General features: G+C 34.6%; 2 protein-coding genes and 1 long non-coding RNA gene across 8 annotated transcripts; 1 reads left to right on the top strand and 2 right to left on the bottom strand.

Moving 5' to 3' along the window:
* Window positions 1–819: 819 nt before the first annotated feature.
* Window positions 820–6,282, top strand: LOC101253410 (uncharacterized protein At5g02240). Its single transcript, XM_004246376.5, has 7 exons — window positions 820–1,176; window positions 2,540–2,811; window positions 2,896–2,932; window positions 3,015–3,112; window positions 3,760–3,821; window positions 5,524–5,647; window positions 5,814–6,282. The coding sequence occupies exons 1-7, from the start codon at window positions 963–965 to the stop codon at window positions 5,931–5,933; spliced, it is 927 nt and encodes a 308-aa protein (XP_004246424.1). The 5' UTR covers window positions 820–962; the 3' UTR covers window positions 5,934–6,282.
* A 2,069-nt stretch (window positions 6,283–8,351) lies between these two features.
* LOC101249397 (scarecrow-like protein 9) lies at window positions 8,352–12,181 on the bottom strand. 2 transcript variants are annotated; one of them, XM_010327548.4, is made up of 3 exons: window positions 12,033–12,181; window positions 8,858–11,307; window positions 8,352–8,776 (listed from the first exon to the last, which is right to left on the bottom strand). In XM_010327548.4, exon 2 carries the CDS (start codon window positions 11,216–11,218, stop codon window positions 8,933–8,935), a length of 2,286 nt encoding a protein of 761 aa, XP_010325850.2. In that variant the 5' UTR covers window positions 11,219–11,307; window positions 12,033–12,181; the 3' UTR covers window positions 8,352–8,776; window positions 8,858–8,932. The 2 variants fall into 2 exon arrangements, with proteins under 2 accessions (XP_010325850.2, XP_019071333.2); XM_019215788.3 differs by lacking the exon at window positions 12,033–12,181 and having other exon boundaries at window positions 8,858–12,009.
* Window positions 12,182–12,746: 565 nt separating this feature from the next.
* LOC101262948 (uncharacterized) lies at window positions 12,747–19,159 on the bottom strand. 5 transcript variants are annotated; one of them, XR_011211574.1, is made up of 7 exons: window positions 18,614–19,112; window positions 16,360–16,520; window positions 14,589–14,758; window positions 14,070–14,133; window positions 13,853–13,900; window positions 13,114–13,265; window positions 12,747–13,013 (listed from the first exon to the last, which is right to left on the bottom strand). It is a non-coding gene; the product is annotated as an uncharacterized lncRNA (long non-coding RNA). The 5 variants fall into 5 exon arrangements; XR_011211571.1 differs by lacking the exon at window positions 16,360–16,520 and having other exon boundaries at window positions 14,593–14,758; window positions 18,614–19,159; XR_011211570.1 differs by lacking the exon at window positions 16,360–16,520 and having other exon boundaries at window positions 18,614–19,117.
* Window positions 19,160–19,217: the final 58 nt, after the last annotated feature.

Genomic DNA, 19,217 nt, shown 5'->3' with positions numbered 1-19,217 from the left:
TACATATACAAATTCAACTAATACAAATTTTTATTCTTATATACATATTACACATATATACATATACAATTGAAAAGCACAACAAAAAAGAACATATACTTATACAATTAAGTTGTGTTTCCGTTTTGTGTAAAACGAGAGAATATTGTATATATACACATGCAAAAACATATATTTTCTTCCTATACACGTATAATTATACAATATACAAACATTTTACTTCGATTCAATTGTATACAAATGCAAATTTTATACAAATATTGCAGCGAAATAGGCCAACGAATTATACAATTGTATATGTATAGCAAATTATACATTTATATGTTTGCTATGGAGCGCAAATATGCAAACTTTGCTACATCATACAAATATGTTTTTTTTTTTGGTTTGCTATATGTGAAAGTTGGCCTACAATATATCCTACGAAATTGTATATATTAATGCAACTACGGTGGGCAAACCAAATATAACGTTTTCAACAAAATTGAACATATAAATATACCTTGATTGAACGAATAGATACAACTCAAATATCATAGCTATAAATCATAACTAAACAAATTGTAACCAATAATTATACTTACTTTTAATGAAGATTGACTCCTTATAGTGAATATGATAAAAGGTGTATAACCATTGGAGATTTGACTCTTTATAGCGAATATAGTAAGAGGCGTGTAAACTTTTTGTTTCGACGAGCGAGAGAAGAAGTGTTGTTTGCCAACGAGCAACGTGTGTCTTTAGGCCCAATGATAGGGTGTGACTTCAAACCACATGAGGTTTACTTTCATAGGCCCAACAAGTAGTCGATAAAACCCCATGAGAAGTTGATAAGGTGACATGAAAATCTAATAAATGGATAAGAAAATGTACAAAAATCTCTTTTGACTCTAAATAAGTTTCACACAATACATTTGATTCTTGAATGGACTACTAAAAAAAAAGTTTCTTTGGCTATAAAAATGGCTGCCTTGACACGTGTATCTCCTTACCAAAGCCATAAATTAAGTTTGGTAAATCAGAGACTTCCAGAATTGTCTTCTTCACTTGTAAAAAATACCTCATCATTTGTTTCATTTCCAAAGAAAAACAAGAAATTTTGCAGATTTTCTGTGTTGGCAATGGCTGATTTGAACACAAGCACTGTTCTTGTTACTGGTGCTGGTGGAAGAACTGGTAAAGTTTTTTTTTTTTTATGCTTTTGGGGTTTCTTGGTTTTGATAATCTTTAATGAAATTGTGTTTGGTTCAGTGTTTTTATCCTTTTGGAAGTAACTAGGGGTTTAGAACAATGGTAAAGTTGTGTTGTATCTATAGGTTATGGATTCAAGCCACTAATTCTTGTATGAGGGTAGACTGTCCTGGGATATCTTGGGGTGTTCAGGCTAATGCAGAATGCTTTATGCACCAGGCTGCCCTTTTTAATGTGAAGATTTCTGGAACTACTAATATTTTGTGGCTATGGGGTGTGAATTATGAAAAAAGATTATAACTTTTTTCCCCAAAAATTGTGTATGTAGTTTTTAGGGTGCTAATTCTTGGGGATTCTGTTTATGATTTTGGATTTTGGGGAAGTAATGTTAATGAGTAATGTGGGATTGAGGTATTAGATTTGTGAGTGTGATAATAATGAGACCTAGCTAAGGCATATGATGATTACATCATTGGATTATTTGGGGAAAAATTGTGGAGAGGAAATCAACTGATACATTTTTATTGTGGTGCTCGGGCTAGCTTGATCGCACCTTGACTAATTACATTGGTTACCTTTTAGCTTCCACCAGTTGTGGTGCTCGGTAGTCTGTCCACTAAGGGTTGAACAAATGGGAAGAGATCACATAATGTTTTGGTGAGTAGATTTGAACTTTTAGACCTCATAGTTCTCAATCCACTTCATTGACCACTTAGAGCACACCTTTGAGTGTTACATATTGTTCTAGAACATAAAGTTTTTATCTTTCTTTTACCCCTTTCAAAAGAGATAGGAGCTCAAGCGATGAGACCCATTTTTAGCTTTAAAGTTTTGTTACAACAATATGTAAACTGTTGTCATAATTGCATTACTTCTCAAATCTATCAAAGGAGGCTCTGGATAGCTTTCAAGGTACTTTTCTTCTGTTGGTATTATCATTTATCTCTTAGGACTTAGGATCATCCACCAATTTGGTCGATTCCGACGGTGAAAGTTGGTCATATATTCATAGCTTGTACGCTCTTAAACCAAATTTAGTTGGACTATTGGTTATTTATCATCATATTTCAATTGGCAATACCTGACTGAACTTAAAATGATTTAAGAACTTTCGCACAATGACTTAGATGGTTCTAGTTGAAGAATATTCAACCTGGGTATTCCATAGCTACAACTTCTCTTGGAATTGTCTTTTCTACTCTTGAACTTCTTGATAAATGACTAATGCTAGAATCGATCATGTCAACTGGCTATGACCTTTATAGTATGATGTAAGTTGAGATATTCTTGTTCCTAAAACTATCAACAATTCTGCTGATCTTTTATTGACATGCTGTTCAAATTGTAGGATCAATTGTCTATAAGAAGTTGAAGGAGAGGTCCGAGACTTATACAGCCAGAGGTTTGGTTAGAACAGAGGAAAGCAAACAAAAAGTTGGTGGTGCAGATGATGTTTATATTGGTGATATCAGGAATATCGAGAGTCTTGTTCCTGCTATACAAGGTATTGATGCTCTTGTTATTCTTACAAGTGCTGTTCCAAAAATGAAACCCGGGTATGATCCAACAAAAGGCGGAAGACCTGAATTCTATTTTGAGGATGGGGCAAATCCTGAACAGGTACATCATGTTTTGGGTACTCATATCCGTCCTCAGGTTCTTAGTTGTTGTCTGACACAAAATTTACTGACTTTGTATTTTTAGGTAGATTGGATCGGCCAAAAGAACCAAATAGATGCTGGTATGGAATAATCTTGGGCAGTTCTGGTACTTAGAATGCACTTTTATCTGCTTATCTAAGATATACAATATGCATTTTACAGCTAAAGCTGCTGGTGTGAAGCGGATCGTGCTAGTTGGGTCAATGGGAGGGACAAATCCTAACCACCCCTTGAACAGTTTGGGGAACGGGAATATATTGGTTTGTAACTTGATTCTTTTTCCCTGAAAAGTACTCTCTTTCCTTTATTTCTATTGCCATTTCGATGGCCACATTGTCCAAACATTTTCACAGCTGCAAAAATATTGTGGCTGCATGCATACTTTTGCCTGTTCCATCTTTCTACAAGTTTTTGTTTCTCATTGTCGAGTATCAGAAGCTTATGAAGTCATATAAGATTTAATATACTCCCCCATTTCAATTTGTTTGTCTGTTTTTGGTTTGGTACAAAGTTTACGATGGTAAAGAAGATTTTCAAATCTTGTGGTCTTAAAATAAAGATGTGTAGTGTAGAATGTACAAAAATGTCTTTTAATCTTGTACTCTGAAAAGTTGAAATTAGTGATTTGTCAAAAAGGAAAAGAGACATTCTTTTTGAAACGAACTCAAAAGGAAAGGAAAGTAAGACAAACAAATTGAAACGGAGGGAGTATATTTTTTAAAATGAGTGCATTCCTGAATAGTGCATTTTTTGAATATGTAAGTTGTTTCTATGCTTGCATCTTAGGAGATAGATAACTATTTTGTTGAGCCATACCTATTTTGAAAAGAATGTAATTTCAGGGGCATTGGTAGTGTTACATCTCTAACAAGTGACAAGTTTTTAAGCTTGGATGATGCTTTTACAGATTTGGAAAAGAAAGGCTGAACAATACTTGGCTGACTCTGGAATTCCATATACAATTATAAGGTTTGTTCAATGCTCATATCTTTATCAATATTCCTTGTGGCTGAATAAATATGGCATTAAATTTTCATTTATAATACTAAGAGGTTCTCTTAATAGATATTTATGCCATGTTAGGTGTGAAATAAACAAAAGATGTGTGAGTTGCACTATCCTACAGTATAGCAATTCTTTTAGAAGTTTTTTCTATCAAACAGTTTGTTGAGTATATTCTCTAAGGCTTGGAAATGTGATTTTTTAATTGGTTAAAGGATTGCATATTTGATAGAAGTATGAAGCATATTTGGAAACTGAATTAGTAGTTGAGAATAATTCTGTTGAGCCAAAATAATGCTGGGTTAGGAATATATGGGTACTATGATGCATACCTCATTGTGTCCTAAAGGAGGGCTATCCGACTCCCATGACGGAAGTTGGATAAATGGAGGGCAGGTCAGAGAGAAGGATTGCTAGGCTTCTAGGTTGACAGGTTTTCGAAGGGGGCAGGGGAGAGATGTGCAAGCGCAAGTTAACATGGTATAATATTCGCAAAAATATAATAATTATATGCAGAATTATATGAAAGAAATTTAATATTTGAATTTTATAGAACTAATTATTTTAAGTCGTTTTGGGAGTTGAGAAGCTGAGTGATTAAACTATGTTGCGAAGGTCTGAAATTGGGTGTCAACAAAGCCCCTCGTATGCTAGCCCAATTCTTTTTCATTATACAAGCACATGGAGATTTTCTTTGAAAATGGATAAAGGTGAGACTTGAACTTTGAATCTTTGCCTACTCTCTTACCATGTTGAAGTGTGAGTCCAACTTGTTTAAAAGCTCAAACTGTTAGACAAAGTGTAGTTTTATACTCAATTATGTTTTTCAACTGGTGAATACAGAAAACTGTAGTTCTTCTTGGGAAACACTAAGCTAGCGTTTGGCCATAGATTTCCAAATATTCTTGGCAAATATTATTTGAGTGAAAATTTGGGTGAAATTTCACCATGTGTTTGGCCATAAAATTTGGGAAATATATTTCACCTTTTTAGAAAAATATGATTTATACACATAAGTTTTAAGAACTATCAAAACTAACTAAAAGTTTGTATTACAAGTCAATTGAATGTTAGTTACAACAATAACAAATAATGTCCACGACACTGAAGCAATGTGGTAATTTGGAGTGAGTGCAACAAGAATTATTCCATACATCGTGAAGTAGATAAAGTACATGACTTTGTTACCTAAAGCCAATTTTTAATAATTTTCATCAACAATCATATCATTATTTAATATTCACTAAATATTTCATCACTATTTTGGTGTTCACGTAAAAAATGATGTAATACAACGCAAGCAAATACTAGAGAGGGTGTTTTTGTAAAAGATAAAAGATTGGGGTAAAGTTTTAATTTTTAAAATATCCCAAATAATGATATTTGGCCCAAATACTAGAAAAAACTAGTATTTGGAAATTTGGGATATTTGCCAAAAATATTTGCCAAATAATGACAAATTGTATGGACAAACATTATTTGCCAAATTTTTCCCAAATATTATTTGGAAAATTTATGGCCAAACGAGCCCTAAATTCATCCAAGGTTTACGCCCTCATTTTATTATTATTCCACTCGCTTGTCAATTATTTCTGTTGTGTGACCTCTATTTTACAATCATCCCAAATTTCATTTAAGATTTGCTGTTTGATCACTATTTTTTTTTCAGGGCTGGAGGGCTACAAGATAAAGAAGGTGGTATAAGGGAACTACTTGTTGGAAAGGACGATGAACTTCTCGAGACAGAAACTAAAACTGTTGCTAGGACTGATGTTGCAGAAGTCTGCATTCAGGTATACTAGCGGCCTCGGATCTTTTTTGATTCTATATAGGTCCTTTGCTTTTACTTTGGTCTGTTTCAACGCTTCATGCTTTCATCAAACCTCATTCTCTAGAGCTTTGCTGCCTGTTTGCTCATCTTCTGTGACTAAACTCATTGAGGTATTTCGGTGTTGACAGGCACTACAGTATGAGGAAGCAAAATTCAAGGCATTTGATCTGGCTTCAAAACCTGAGGGAACTGGCACTCCAACTAAGGATTTTAAGGCTCTATTTGCACAAATCTCTACTCGTTTCTGATATACGTCTCCCTAGGACTATGTCCAAAATTTTCATCAGTCTATTCTACCAACATTTGTTCAAAGGGGAGGCTATAAACTTAAGGTAGACAGGCATCTGAGTTTGGTTGTACTATTGCAGATCCCTCCCCGTGCCCCTCTGCGTAGCAGCTAACCTCATCGATACGATGGCATACTCAGATATGACTTGCCAATAGTTCAATGATACAGTAGAGGGTTATGTTATGTGCCTCTCTTGATTTATCTGATGTTTGGAAGGCAAATAACTCAATAAGCACTGTTGAACTTGTGCAAGAGGCAAAGTACTGTCTTATTATTACTTGCTTGCATTTGCATGCTTCACCAAATAATGTTTCAACTTTATGATTTTCATTTTATGCATCATTGATGGCAATCAAACTTATCTGGTGGATCAAGGCCATGGTTTTATAGTTCATATGCAAATGGTTCTCGCGAGCCACCAATAAAGGTTGTAGTGGAGTGATAAATACTCCTTCATCCTTAATCAACAGGTTTTGGGTTTAAGCCCCTTTCGTACGGACCTCTTGACGCGAATTCAAATTTAGTTGGACTCCAATATGGGTATCGAAAACCGTTAGAAACAAAACAAAAAAAAAAGGTTCTTGTGAGCCTTGACGTAACTAGTAAACTTGTGATTAGGAGGTCATGAGTTTGAGTCGTACACAACAGATCCATGTGGTTTAACTCCTTTAGATATTCCTATATTACGCATAAATGTTTCTTTGATAATATTTTCTATTACTTATTTTCATAAAAAACATTTTTTTATTAAACTAATCCAAAGTCTCAGTTTTTTATAAAAAAATATATGAACTTAATAAAATATGTAGATAGCTTGAGACAATTGTTTTGGTATACTTCGACAATTATTTTTTTAATGTTTGTAAAATAAAAGTCACCTAATAAAGTCTTTACTATGAGCTTTACAAACATTTAAAACTTTTGTTTTAGTTAGCCTAAGATCTTTTACCAACAACCCAAGATACTACTAACCTTGCATTTCTTCTGACTTCCAATGTTTTAGTGGCGAAATTGTTTCACTTTCGAATTTGAGTCCTGCATATAGAGAAAAATATTGTTGAGAGTGCTATTCCTAAATGAGTCTTGTAGTGCGCGACTGAATTTAGTTCAGATTTCAATGTAGGTTCGGGACAACGAATGGAAAAAAACTAATATCTTATATGCACAACAATAACTATGATTGTTTTTTTAAATTTCATTAATGGTAGGGCTTTGAATAGTCGTATAAACTAAGTAGAAGATTAGACGTGTTTTGAATAGCCCACGTATATAAATAAATAATTTGGTAGATTCCTCAATTTAAAATAAACTATTAAGACTCTTTTACTATAGTTATGAATATCAAATATTCTAATAAATAAAATATAATACTCAGTCAGATCAAGTTTTTTAATATCTCATTGGTCGAATAAAACATTTATTTTTTATATGAGAAAAATTATTGGGAAGCACTATGTCTTTATCAATGGCGTTTCAGCCGTTATTTTTGCTTATATCAACATATATTATATCCACTAAAAGAAGACATTATATACTAAGATTCTTTTCTAGTTTTGCTGGTTTTGACTATAATTTTAAATTTAAATAATAAGTCCCATCAAATTCTCTAGAAGAGCACCAACATTGTGGTCCCTAAATATGAGACATTGCAAAACTTGATTCTCTCTCTTTTAAAATCAATTCTCTATTTGTAAGTCTTATTTCGAGGCATAATAATCGAAAGCAGATTCAAAATTTAAAGTTTATATGAGTTTTTGTAGTAATTTTAAATTAATTTATAGACGAATTTATAGATTTGATTTTACGTATATATTAGTACAAAATGGGGCAACACTACATTATATGGTATGAGTTTGGATGAATCTATTATTTTGTTTAGATTTATGTATTTATAATTAATTGCCAATCATAAATTAAACTAGTTATCGATTTGATAACAAGTATAAAACTCATAACTTCAAATTCTGACTCTACTTCTGTCACGTATCTCGTGTTAGTACATCTCAACACAACCTCCATCGCTCCACCATTCTCTCAGTATTTACTACTTACTTATACATACATTAATAGAGAAGAAATAAATCACAAGGTAAGGAACCGAACCCTTTAAATACAACTTGTCAATTAACTGAGCTATTAAAATTTTCTGACACGATCGATGTCTTAGAAAGAGTAAGAATATGAATAATGAGCTGAAAAATACTCAAAAGAATCCTAAGAATAAGTGCTTTCTGTCCCACAGCTAAAAGACATCACAATTTTCAAAGTTTTGTTATCAATTGGACCAAAAAAAGTTCCCACAAATATTTTAAATGCAATTTGTTAAGAAGTCACATGGCAAATCTTGTGAAGGATTTTCTCTCATTTGAAAAAAGTGTTTAGTTTAAATCAATGTACTATTACTTGCAGTTAAATTACACATACTAAAAAAAATTATTTGTACATAACTTAACTTCAATAAGAACTCCAAGTATATTGAACAAACTAACATATGCTGCAAGTTCACAAAATTCCAGAATACATATCTGATGCAAAATGTGCAGCCATGTCTTGTCAGCTATAGCTCTTATGGCCTCGGTCATTCTTCTATGAAATATCGATTCAATCAATTCAACTCCTACGTTGTGTATGCTGATGATCAGCACCAAGAACATGCACCGAAGCCTCATCTTGTTTGATTATCAGATGGTTATTGAAGTGTACTCTGCAGTACTATAGCCCCGTCCATATTAGGGAACTCGAAGAGTTCAGCAACCAAATGATCTTGTTGTTACTATATCAAGACACTGAGAAGCCAGTTACCTGTGACATTGGCAAATTGTGTTAAATTTTAGAGTATGAGAAAAAAAATTATACAAATACATCAAAAGGCAAGAGACTTACAAACTGTATTGCTGCATTTGATCTTCATAATGTGGATGGACTTGGGATTCAAAGTAAGAATGTGTTTCAAGTTTCTTACACAGGTTTCCAACAAGATAAGGCGTAAATTGTTCTTCCTTTCCACCCCAGCAACAACCACTGGCTATCTTCATCTATTACAAAGTCTCTATGATATCCTAACCTCACTTTTTCTATTGCCTTATTCACAAATTCCTCCCGGTCAAAAGGTATCTGTGTAAACCTTGCCCCCATAATACGAGCTTGCCACTGCTTGTAGGTCTCTGGACGTTCAACTCTTTCCCACCCCTCACAAGCTATGACATTCAGGGCTTCCCTCCCAAATATCTCTCTCTCAATTAATCGTCTTTCTGGAATCTCACGGGGAACAATAGTTTCAAGAATATCAAAAAGTGCAGAAAAGTGGAACAAGGCCTCACGAAACCGTGTGACGAAAAATGGGGCACTATAAGCCCCATTGACAATACCATGCACGAAGATATCTGGATTGATCTTCCTTACGAGGTTGAGTACGATAGTTCTTGAACTTTCAACTGCAATAGTCTCATCATGCAGGTTCTTAAAACGATACAAGCAGTTGACAGCAAGAAATTCATCTTTGTCGAGTTTTAGATCCTCAACTGTAATGCTCTCCCATTTCTTTGCAATTGCATGGTATTCAAATGGAACATTAAAGGATCGAGCATAATCAGCTAAACGGCGACCTGTTTCTTCAATCCGTTCCGCTGGCCTGAAGCCTGGTTGCGGAAACTCTATGCCAGTAATACGAAGCCTTGGTGGCCCCCCTTCTCTTTCTGCAATACGTTGGATGAATGTAGGCCATTGGAAGCCATACAGGATGCCAAAGTCAATAACATGAACCCTTGTTGCATTCTCTGCCTTTAGCATGATTGTCTTGTTTGAAGCAAAACTTGAGATCTTTCTGAATGGGCTAGATGCAAGATACAAATGGTAGGCCTTCAAAAGATCAGCTGCAGATGTTCGTTTATTGACAAGAGCTTTATATATCTGGCTACCAGTACCAGCCAAACGCGCCTCGAGGCCATCTGCAAAGCAATGAGCTAATCTCTGGTTTCCATCTCCAAATGGGGATGAATGTTGTCTGATTTGTTTCAAAAGTTCATTCGCAATCCTGGAATCGTCAGCAGCAACAGCTTGCGCACAATTTATCATGAGAGTTCTCAAATCTATGACTTCCTTCTTTCCACCCTGTTTCTTCCCCCGGCCCTTTCCTCCTTTTGATTTTTTTGATATCTGCACTGTAGTTTTGCTTTTAGCATTCCTCAGGTTTTGTTGATAAGCTTCTAATGCTTCTCCTCCCTTCCCCATGCTATTCAGCAAGACGATATCAAACTCCTCGGATCGTAGAGTTGATTCAGTAAAAACTGCAGCCTGTTTGCTACTTCTTTCTTCTTCGATATTATTATCACCCCTCAGAGGATTTTTCTTCCCTCTCCCCTCAGTTGGTGAAGTCTCTCCCTCATCCTTTTCCTCCACCTGAGCAGCTGCATAAGCAGTTTGCCTATGGGGCTCCCGAGATGGCAAGCCATTTATATCTATACTGTTCAACAACTTATTACTAGTCGGGAGGAACTTACTTGCTTCTTCAACTCCTTTCTGAAAGTTCAAAATAGATCGACTCTCATCGTATATATCAGGAATACGAAAAGAACTAACAGGAGAATCTAAGAATCCATCGACAACATTACTCCCACTATTTGATGAGCATAGTGAAGAAGTATTATGAAATGAAAGGCCTTCGAAGTAAGAAGAATTGCAGTCGGTAGAAATGTTAACCCCCCTTGGATCGACTAGGTAACCACTACTGTCACCAGTATTACTTGTGGAATTGTATATACTTCCTGCAACGTAGTCATCAGGACTCTCACTGTTCCGAACAGTAAACACGTTTTGCTCCGGTGATGGTGGATACTTCTTACCGAGGGCCTCATAAAGTGACTTCTCTTTAGCTTGAAGTTCCAAGGACTCCTGAAGCATATCTGTCTTGTCCTCCATGTCTTCTTCCATTAGCATCCGATTTATATAGCTCAACACTGCATCCGAGAAATCAATATCTTCATTGAAGTCGTTCTCAACACCAAGGTCAGTTCTTGATTCTACACTAGTAGGTAAATGATCACCACTTATAAATCCAACAGCACCAAAATCGTGTTGGACAAAGTTATTTTCAAGTCTAGGACCATTGAGAAGATTCTGATCTGAATAAATGAGTCCAAATCTTGGTACATTAATCATCCTCTGCTCTGAAGAAAAAGGTAATGGTTGGTTCCCAAATCGAAAATTATTCAAAGAACTCCGATGTCCATTAAACCTCGGATCCATTTTAACCAAACCTCAAAGTTAATGATGAATCTGTGACAACCATATACAATCCAAGCTCAAAAGTGGAACAAGCACAAACAATATTCTCTCTGAAAATAGCAAAAAGACAGAAACTTCAACAACCCCATAGAATCAAGAAAACAAACAGCAAATTCAGCATATACAAAATTGAATCATCATCACTATTTAACAAAGTACCACAAGTAATATCTCTCAAAAAAAAAGCAAAAAAGACAGAAAATTCAACTATCCCATAAAATCAAGAAAGCAAACAGAAGATTCTTATTGTAAAAAAAAAATAGCAATAAAGACAGAAATTTTAACAACCCCATACAACCAAGAAAAGAAACAGCAGATTCTGCATTAAAAATTGAATCTTTATCACTATACAGACTGCCCACTAGAAAAATCTCTCAAAAAATAGCAAAAAAGGACACTTTAACAACCACATAAATTAAAGATGATAATACTGCATTAAAAATTGAATCTTTATCATTAAGAGACAACCCCACAAGTAAAATATCTCATAGATTTAACAACCCCATAAAATCAAGAAACCGAACAGCAGATCCTGCATTAACAAAAATGAATCTTTATCACAATATAACAGGACCAGTCACTTAGTGAAATAGCCAGCAAAAACTTGCATAAATTAACCAACTCTAAATCCTATAAATAGTCCATACTCAATGACTTAAGCATAAAATTGAGCTCAAATTTGAACTACACACTTAATCAAGAAAAAAAACCATGAAAAGCAAAACAGAACTGTCTTAAAACAATATGAATATAAAAAATGAGAAAAAAGACGTACCTTAAACCTATGGAGAAGCAAAGAGAGAGAGAGAAATGAAGAAATGTGAGTATTAACTATATTATATAAGATTGTTTGTATAAGAAAACAGGGAGATGGTAACCGGTAATAGCAAGTCATCAGTCGTTGACGTCAAAATCACAGGAGTCACCTTCCAAATGAAAAGTCTAGTGGTCTTATGGTTGTAAAGGATCCAAACACCTTTTCACATATATTTATTTTCGTAAAGTTAAATAATCAGACATATATATTCTACGTAGCATAAAAATACACGCAACGCAGGATATATGTCTATTTACTATTATTGATTTATTAAATCGCTAAATCTTTGTAAGAAAATTTATAACAATCCCAAATATTTTTATAAAAAGAAGTGATTTATAAGTGGTGATATCTTAAGATATTCTAATACGTTATTTATGAACTATAATATATTCATTTAATAAACTCTTTTTGTAAAGACAATAAGAATTTGAATTCCAATTGTCACGAAGAACTATAATTTATTCATTTAATAAACTCTTTTTTTAAAGACAATAAGAATTTGCATTTCAATTGTCACGAAGTGAGATCTCGAGTAAGTGTTTACGTAACCTTTTTTTTTTAAAAAAAATAGTCTTTATTGATATCAACACATTTGAGATCGCCAAATACTTGGTTAAACCTTTTAAGTATGCAGATATGGACGATTTGGAGATCGAAGAGAGCTAAAAATTTTACATAACAAAAATTAGTGTGCAATAGATAAACTTATCAAAATTAAGAGTTTGTTACATGATATACTCGAAAACCGATAAAATTAAAAAATGTCTATCATACATAAGCAAGCGCTAATAAGTGATTTTGGAGAGATCGTATAAATAATTCCTTGCTTTAGGATATTATATTTGTGCCATAATTTTAGTGGTCCTTTGGATGTCCTAAACGGGAAGTTAAACCCTACTTGGTCTATACATCTGTAGTTGAGTAGCACTTCACCATCTGCAAACATATATATCGGTCTAAGTAAATGCAAAACGTTATCTTGTATAGTATATATAATGGTATCCAAGACTCCTTTGACACTGTAATCCTTCATTACCCATAACTTAAGAGTAGTCTCTCTCGAGTTAGAAGGAGCATGAGTGTAATAAAAGCAAAGCATTCCTCCTAATATTGAAACTCCATGGTTGGTGAAACCTTTGACATTTTCCATCATTGGCTCTAGCAACTGTATCTCTCCGTACACCTCATCTGAAATACTAAATGAAAACCAATTAAACAATGAAATGGTCCATGTAGAAATGCAAAAGAATCAACATGACGATCCCACAAAGGTTAAAAGTCAGCTCGACATCTATTGTTTTCTCTCCAAGAACCACTTTTTAATGCCAGAATTTCCATTCCAGGATAGTTAAACTTTAAGGATTTAATAGTCATCACTAGTTGAGTCATATCCCAGACAGTCATGACTATAAAATCCTTACTGTCTGGGATATGACTCAACTGGTTATGGTTTGCAATATGGAGGACAATTAAGTTTTTCTATATCCTCAATGGCCGGTTGAGCCGAAGATAGATCAGAAGAAAAGAAATCAAACATAACATCCTTACCAACATGCCATTGGCTAACAAGAAACTTTTTGGAATTCAAGTCATTCATTGCATGACTTTGATGCTTCATCGTAAAGTAAGGCTGAGAAATTAACTCCTTCCAAGATTTAAATCGAAGAAGAGACCGCACAGATAACCTCTTGAGGATGTTTACAATGATTTCTTTCTTGGAAGTGAATTCGTTCGATTCTTAAACAATGGCAAGGCCCACGTTGAAGATAACTAACCTGATGATTATCAACATCCATCAGCTTTCCTGTCTTTGACAGCTTTCCCTTGCAAATTCAAAAAAAGAAAATCATAGTAGCTTAGGTTTAATTCATTTTTCTAATAGATTTATTCTTCGAATTATTGTTCTATCCAACAGTTATACTCATCAAAATAATATAAATATGTAATACGATACATTATAAAACAATACGTTTGAATGTTAGGGGTACAAACCTATTCTTTTGGGTCATTTGGAGCTTCCTCTTCTCTCTATATTTATTGCTTTGACCAATTCATTCTTCAATTAGGATTTGGTAGGGTTGAATTCCAATGCACAGTTAATATTTAAAAAATATGAGAACGTTGTATCTAATTGTTGAACCAAATTTTAATAACATATGTAATATTTTTAAGAACAAATTATTAATGAAAGAATAACAAAGATTTAAGACAAATAACAACATATGATAATTATAATTAAATAAATTAAAAGATATATCTAACGTGTCAAATTTTTTGTTTTCCAATTGATTGTAGGTTTCTTTATGTGTTAATAAGAATAAAAATAATAAAGTTAAAAAAAATAAAAATCTTAAATTGTCTTTAAATTAATTGTATTAAAATATTCTTTCTCAAATTAAATAGCTACTGATTATCAAACTTCCTCAAAAGGCATTGAAAGTGTTTCAGGGACATTAATACCTTCTAAGACATTGACTAATATATATAATAACAAGTGTTAAAAGTGCTCACCTACCAATTAATTTGCCCATCTGGTACCTCTAATCAGGAATGAGAATACACCATTAACTTGGCCAATATGGTGCTTTTGATCAATAATTTCCCAACAGTTCCAAGTTTAGGTAGCGGACATGTGAGTATGTGCTTAGCTTATTCCGGCTACGTCACTGATTCAGTGGATGCTGCAATTACAACAACAAAAAATGACCCCCAAAAAAGCACATAATTTGTCAACAGATATATTGTAAATGGAGCATTTCATAGCATATACTAACAATTAAGAACAAAGCAATAGTTCTTGATTTGTGGATGCATATAAACTGTCATTCCATCTAATAATTGAATTAGTTGGCATTCAATAGCAGTGATTGACACTATTGATAGTTGCACAAATTTACTTAAACATGCTTTTTAGATAGCAATGCACCTACAGTACATAATAATCATACAGTACTTCAATATTATTCATGTCAAGTTTGACAATATTCCACCAACAGAAAAACAAATTGTAGGTAAAAATGATTACCTTTTCATGTATGCGGAGGATCCAATTTCCGTCAACCAAATCAAGATTGTACAAATGCATGTACTTAATGCAGAATCCTTTTTTTTTTATTTACTTTTGGCTTTTGGCATTGGCAGATGGAGCTGTTGATTTCAGAAGTTCCACAGTGATGGTAATCTAAATCTATTCTCTTTTTTTTTTGAAACTGAGCGATGGTAATCTAAATCTCTTTCCAGAAAGGCTGGTAAAAAAAAAAGTAAATGCACAAAGCAAAGAACGAGGCTCAGATTTTCGCCTATTTAATCAAAGAAAAGGAAGAGCAGAGTTGGAACAGTGCCCTGGCTTCAAGCAACAGTTGCCTTATAAGACCTTCCGATTGAACTCGCCAAGCCAGGTCACGAATCAACTCTAATTTTTTTCACTTTTCATTTTCATTATGAATAATCTTCACTGCCTCTGAATTTTGGAGCGTTCAAGATTAAAACAAGACATCCAAGTTTGAATGTGCAAAAATGCAGCAACAAATCTTGATCAAAAAAGTAAAATGCAGCAACAATATACGGATCCTCAATATTCACTTCCATTCCCTTTGGCCTTGTCTCATATCAGTACGTACCTAACAATTTGGAGAAATTGTATAGATGGACACATTAAAAGCTTCTTTCTCAAAGGGGACTCTTCCTTATATGAACTGATCGTACCATGAATGAAAAAGAAAGACTAAATATTGTAGAACTATACTTTAAACAGAAAGAGGCTCAGATTTGAGTGAAAATCAATCAGAAAAAAGAGCCAATCCACCATGGCTGCAAAAAGCATCCTCACAAATGCCTTTGTCTAGACAAGATATGAATCAGTTTTAAAATCTCATTTTCGAGCTTCTTGGCAAATATCATCAAAGCCTTATTCAAAAAGTTTAGTTCAGGGTTTTGCACAAGTTAAAGGGGCAAAACTGTATTTTCCTTTATTATTACCATAATCATGGCAATCAATCAGCATCATCATCATCATGAAGAGCGCTCTGCTAATTGAGAGAGCTGTAAACTTTATACAAAAGCACAGGAAAATTCATTGGCAAAATTGAACTTAGGAGAAAGAGTTAACCGCCCTTAGAAAATCTCTACCATTCCTGAGTTCAATAAAAAGCCTCATTCTCAAACACAACAGATACTTGGGAGGCTCAGATTTGCTTTTTCTCAGGAAAAAGCTATACTATGCCATGGCTGCAAGCAAAGCATTAATAGCCTCGTGAGATGAAAACCAATACAGTTCTCTTACCTCAAAGACCCTTAGAGCTGCCACACCAAGTTACAACAAAGTTCAACTATCTGATTCTTAAAGATTGTCTTCATTGCCTCATTGAATGATTCTATGTTGCTCGGACTGAACCCTATAGGGTATTTAGGTTCCTGAGTACCCGCATTAAGTTAAGTGACCATCTGAGAAATAATTTACCATCAACTTTAGTGCTCATATGTTGTTGTATATGAAGATGCAAAGAGAAAGGAACAATGCCATGGCTGCAAACGCCAGTTTACCGATGATGTCATACCAGGTTGCCCTGCCAAGATACAGGTCAGATTTTCTCAATGCATTAAATTAACAAGTTTTAGCACGGATTTCCCCAAAATCAGGAGCTCTTGTTTCTGCATAAGTTTGGAGAACCTTTCGTCTCGCTTAGCCTAAGTTCCATACGGATTAAGTTATGCAGCATAAGTTGGGTAGCATAAAGAGCCTCATTGTTTTATACAAACAGAGATTCGGGAGGCTCAGATTCGCCTTTTCTCAAACATAAGCTAAACCCCACCATGGCTGCAATCTTAAGGAGTCTTTGTAAGAAGTAGAAACCCAAATAGCTCCAATATCTCGCAAGACCCCCAAAAAGATGCCAAGCCAAGATATACTGAAGCTCAACCATCTGATGAGTAAAGAATGAAAATCATCACAGCCTCATTATGGGCCTCATGTCGAAGGTCTTATTATTTGTAGAGATGACACAAGGTAGCCACTTTCCAGACCACAATGGGATCACATTTAAGTATGGTGTTATACACAAGATAGCCACTTTACGGCTGATTCTACTACAACAAACAGAGAATTTTGTGGCAATTATTTAGCAGCAATGATATAATCGCTACTAGAATATATTTGGCGGCAATAACCTATATGAGTATTTATAAACATCACTCTATATAAACGTCACTTAAGACACTAGCGACTTAAGATGCAATGGCATTAACTTAATTTGCAGCAAAATGTTTTTGCAGCCATAAATATTGCCAGCAAGAGGAATTCTATTGCCACAAAATGTCTCTTTTATTGTAGTGAACACTAAAACATTTTCCTTCATTCCAAATACACCCACAAGTGAATTGAGGCTCAGATCCATCTTATGCTCAGGTAAAGAAAGTCGGAGTCCAGTCATACGATGGCTGCAAATATTTCCAAGTTGCATGCAACAAAATCACAGGCATCCGGGTCATTGCCCCGCCAAGATACTGGCCAGGTACTCTAAATGCTCAATTACTAGCTAAAGAGGACAGATTGAAAGATCATCATTGCACTGATAAGGGACCATTTTGACATTTTCTCATCAAGTGTTTTTTTTGTGTGTGTGCATACATGGGGTTTTATCATCATTTAGGTTCAAAACTCTTTGAGTCCTGGGACATCCAGTTGGACTAGTTGGAAATTGAGGCTCAGATCTGCAAAAAATTGGGGCAGAGAGAAGGCAACAACCGCCATGGCTGCAAAAGAACCAGTTGCATGTGAAAGAGAAGACTCAATCACAAACCATCTGGATTTGCCATGCCAAGATACGGGTCAGATTGTCCCCATACCCCAAATAATAAACATCAGCCCAGATTAGCAAATATCATCACTGCCTAAACATGGGAACTTTTCCAGAAGAGCACATTTGAACAACCTTAACAAGAATAATCCAATAAGAGCCTGTTTGGATTGGACTGCTTTCTAGTGGCTTTAAAGCATAAGCCGACCTTAGCTCAGAGGGTCATTTGCACTTTTGTCCTGCTATCCTTAAAGAACTTATGATCATGCAACTAAATGTAGCTCAGAATAATAGAAAATTGAATAGTACAATTGCCAATTAGCATCACATTGCCCCCATTGAAGGCAAATGACAATGACAACAAACATCGTTTCTTTTTCCAACTTTTATAGATGGTTGTTAGTTTGGTTAAAAGAGAAATCACAGGCCAATCAGAGAGGGCAACCACCCTCCAAAGAACTTCCCTTTTTTCTCCCTGTTGGCCTCATTCTTCATACTGGGCTGAGCTTCCATTACTGGACCATTCACACATTTGCCCTATTTTGTGTTGGGTTTTAGTTTATGCACTCATAACAAACAATTTTTTGCGAGACATAAGTTAATATTTCTGTATAGTTTCAGTTTCTAAAGAACTCATATGCCCAAAACATATAATTTTATACCCAACATTAAAAATCTAGGAAATTAAATCAAAAGATTAAGGGAATGTCAACTAGAGCAAAGAAGAAATCATTGACATACCGGAGATGAAAAAAAAATCCCCATTTTCTCCGATTGCCTCAGTCTTTTGAGCTAAATGAACTGGGTTTCCATCCGAATTTGAAAATGAGGCTCAGATCTGTGTAAAATGGGGGCAAGAGGAGAAGAAGACAACAATCGCCATGGCTGCAAAAAAAAAAAAAATGAACCGGTTTTGCATGATTCTGGTTTTGCCCCGCCAAGATACGAGTCGGGTTTTCTCCATGCCCCAAATTTCAGCCCAGAATCATCACACAGCAATGTCATCACTGCCTCTTTCCATCTTTTCTACAGCAATTTGTGGACATTTTGCAAAACCTAGTAAAAATGGAACAAAGGAAGTATTAATTTTTTTTTTCTTTTTTTGGAATTTTTGATAAGGAGGGTTGTTAGTTTTCATCGGACGGAGAAATCATTGGCCAATCAGAGATGGCAACCATCCTCCATGAAATCCATTTTTGTGTTCTCTCAGTTGGCCTCATTCTTCATTCTGGGCTGAACTGTTTCTCGTTTTCTTCAGTAAAACACTCTTTATATAGATACTTCCATATTATCCTTTTATCTCACCAACCAAATAATAAATCGTAAAATCAAACATTCTATCTCT

Source organism: Solanum lycopersicum, chromosome 9, assembly GCF_036512215.1.
Source record: "Solanum lycopersicum chromosome 9, SLM_r2.1".
Taxonomy (NCBI): domain Eukaryota; kingdom Viridiplantae; phylum Streptophyta; class Magnoliopsida; order Solanales; family Solanaceae; genus Solanum; species Solanum lycopersicum.
Note: the sequence above shows the minus strand (reverse complement) of the source record. Positions and strands in the feature narration are given on the sequence as shown.

What these genes read in the sequence shown, in the direction of transcription:
- LOC101249397 (XM_010327548.4), bottom strand. Translation starts at nt 11,218, where the DNA reads ATGGATCCGAGGTTTAATGGACATCGGAGTTCTTTGAATAATTTTCGA.
- LOC101253410 (XM_004246376.5), top strand. Translation starts at nt 963, where the DNA reads ATGGCTGCCTTGACACGTGTATCTCCTTACCAAAGCCATAAATTAAGT. An exon ending in ATGGGGCAAATCCTGAACAG is followed by an intron (nt 2,812 to 2,895) that starts GTACATCATGTT and finishes TTGTATTTTTAG; the next exon opens with GTAGATTGGATCGGCCAAAA. An exon ending in AAAGAACCAAATAGATGCTG is followed by an intron (nt 2,933 to 3,014) that starts GTATGGAATAAT and finishes TGCATTTTACAG; the next exon opens with CTAAAGCTGCTGGTGTGAAG.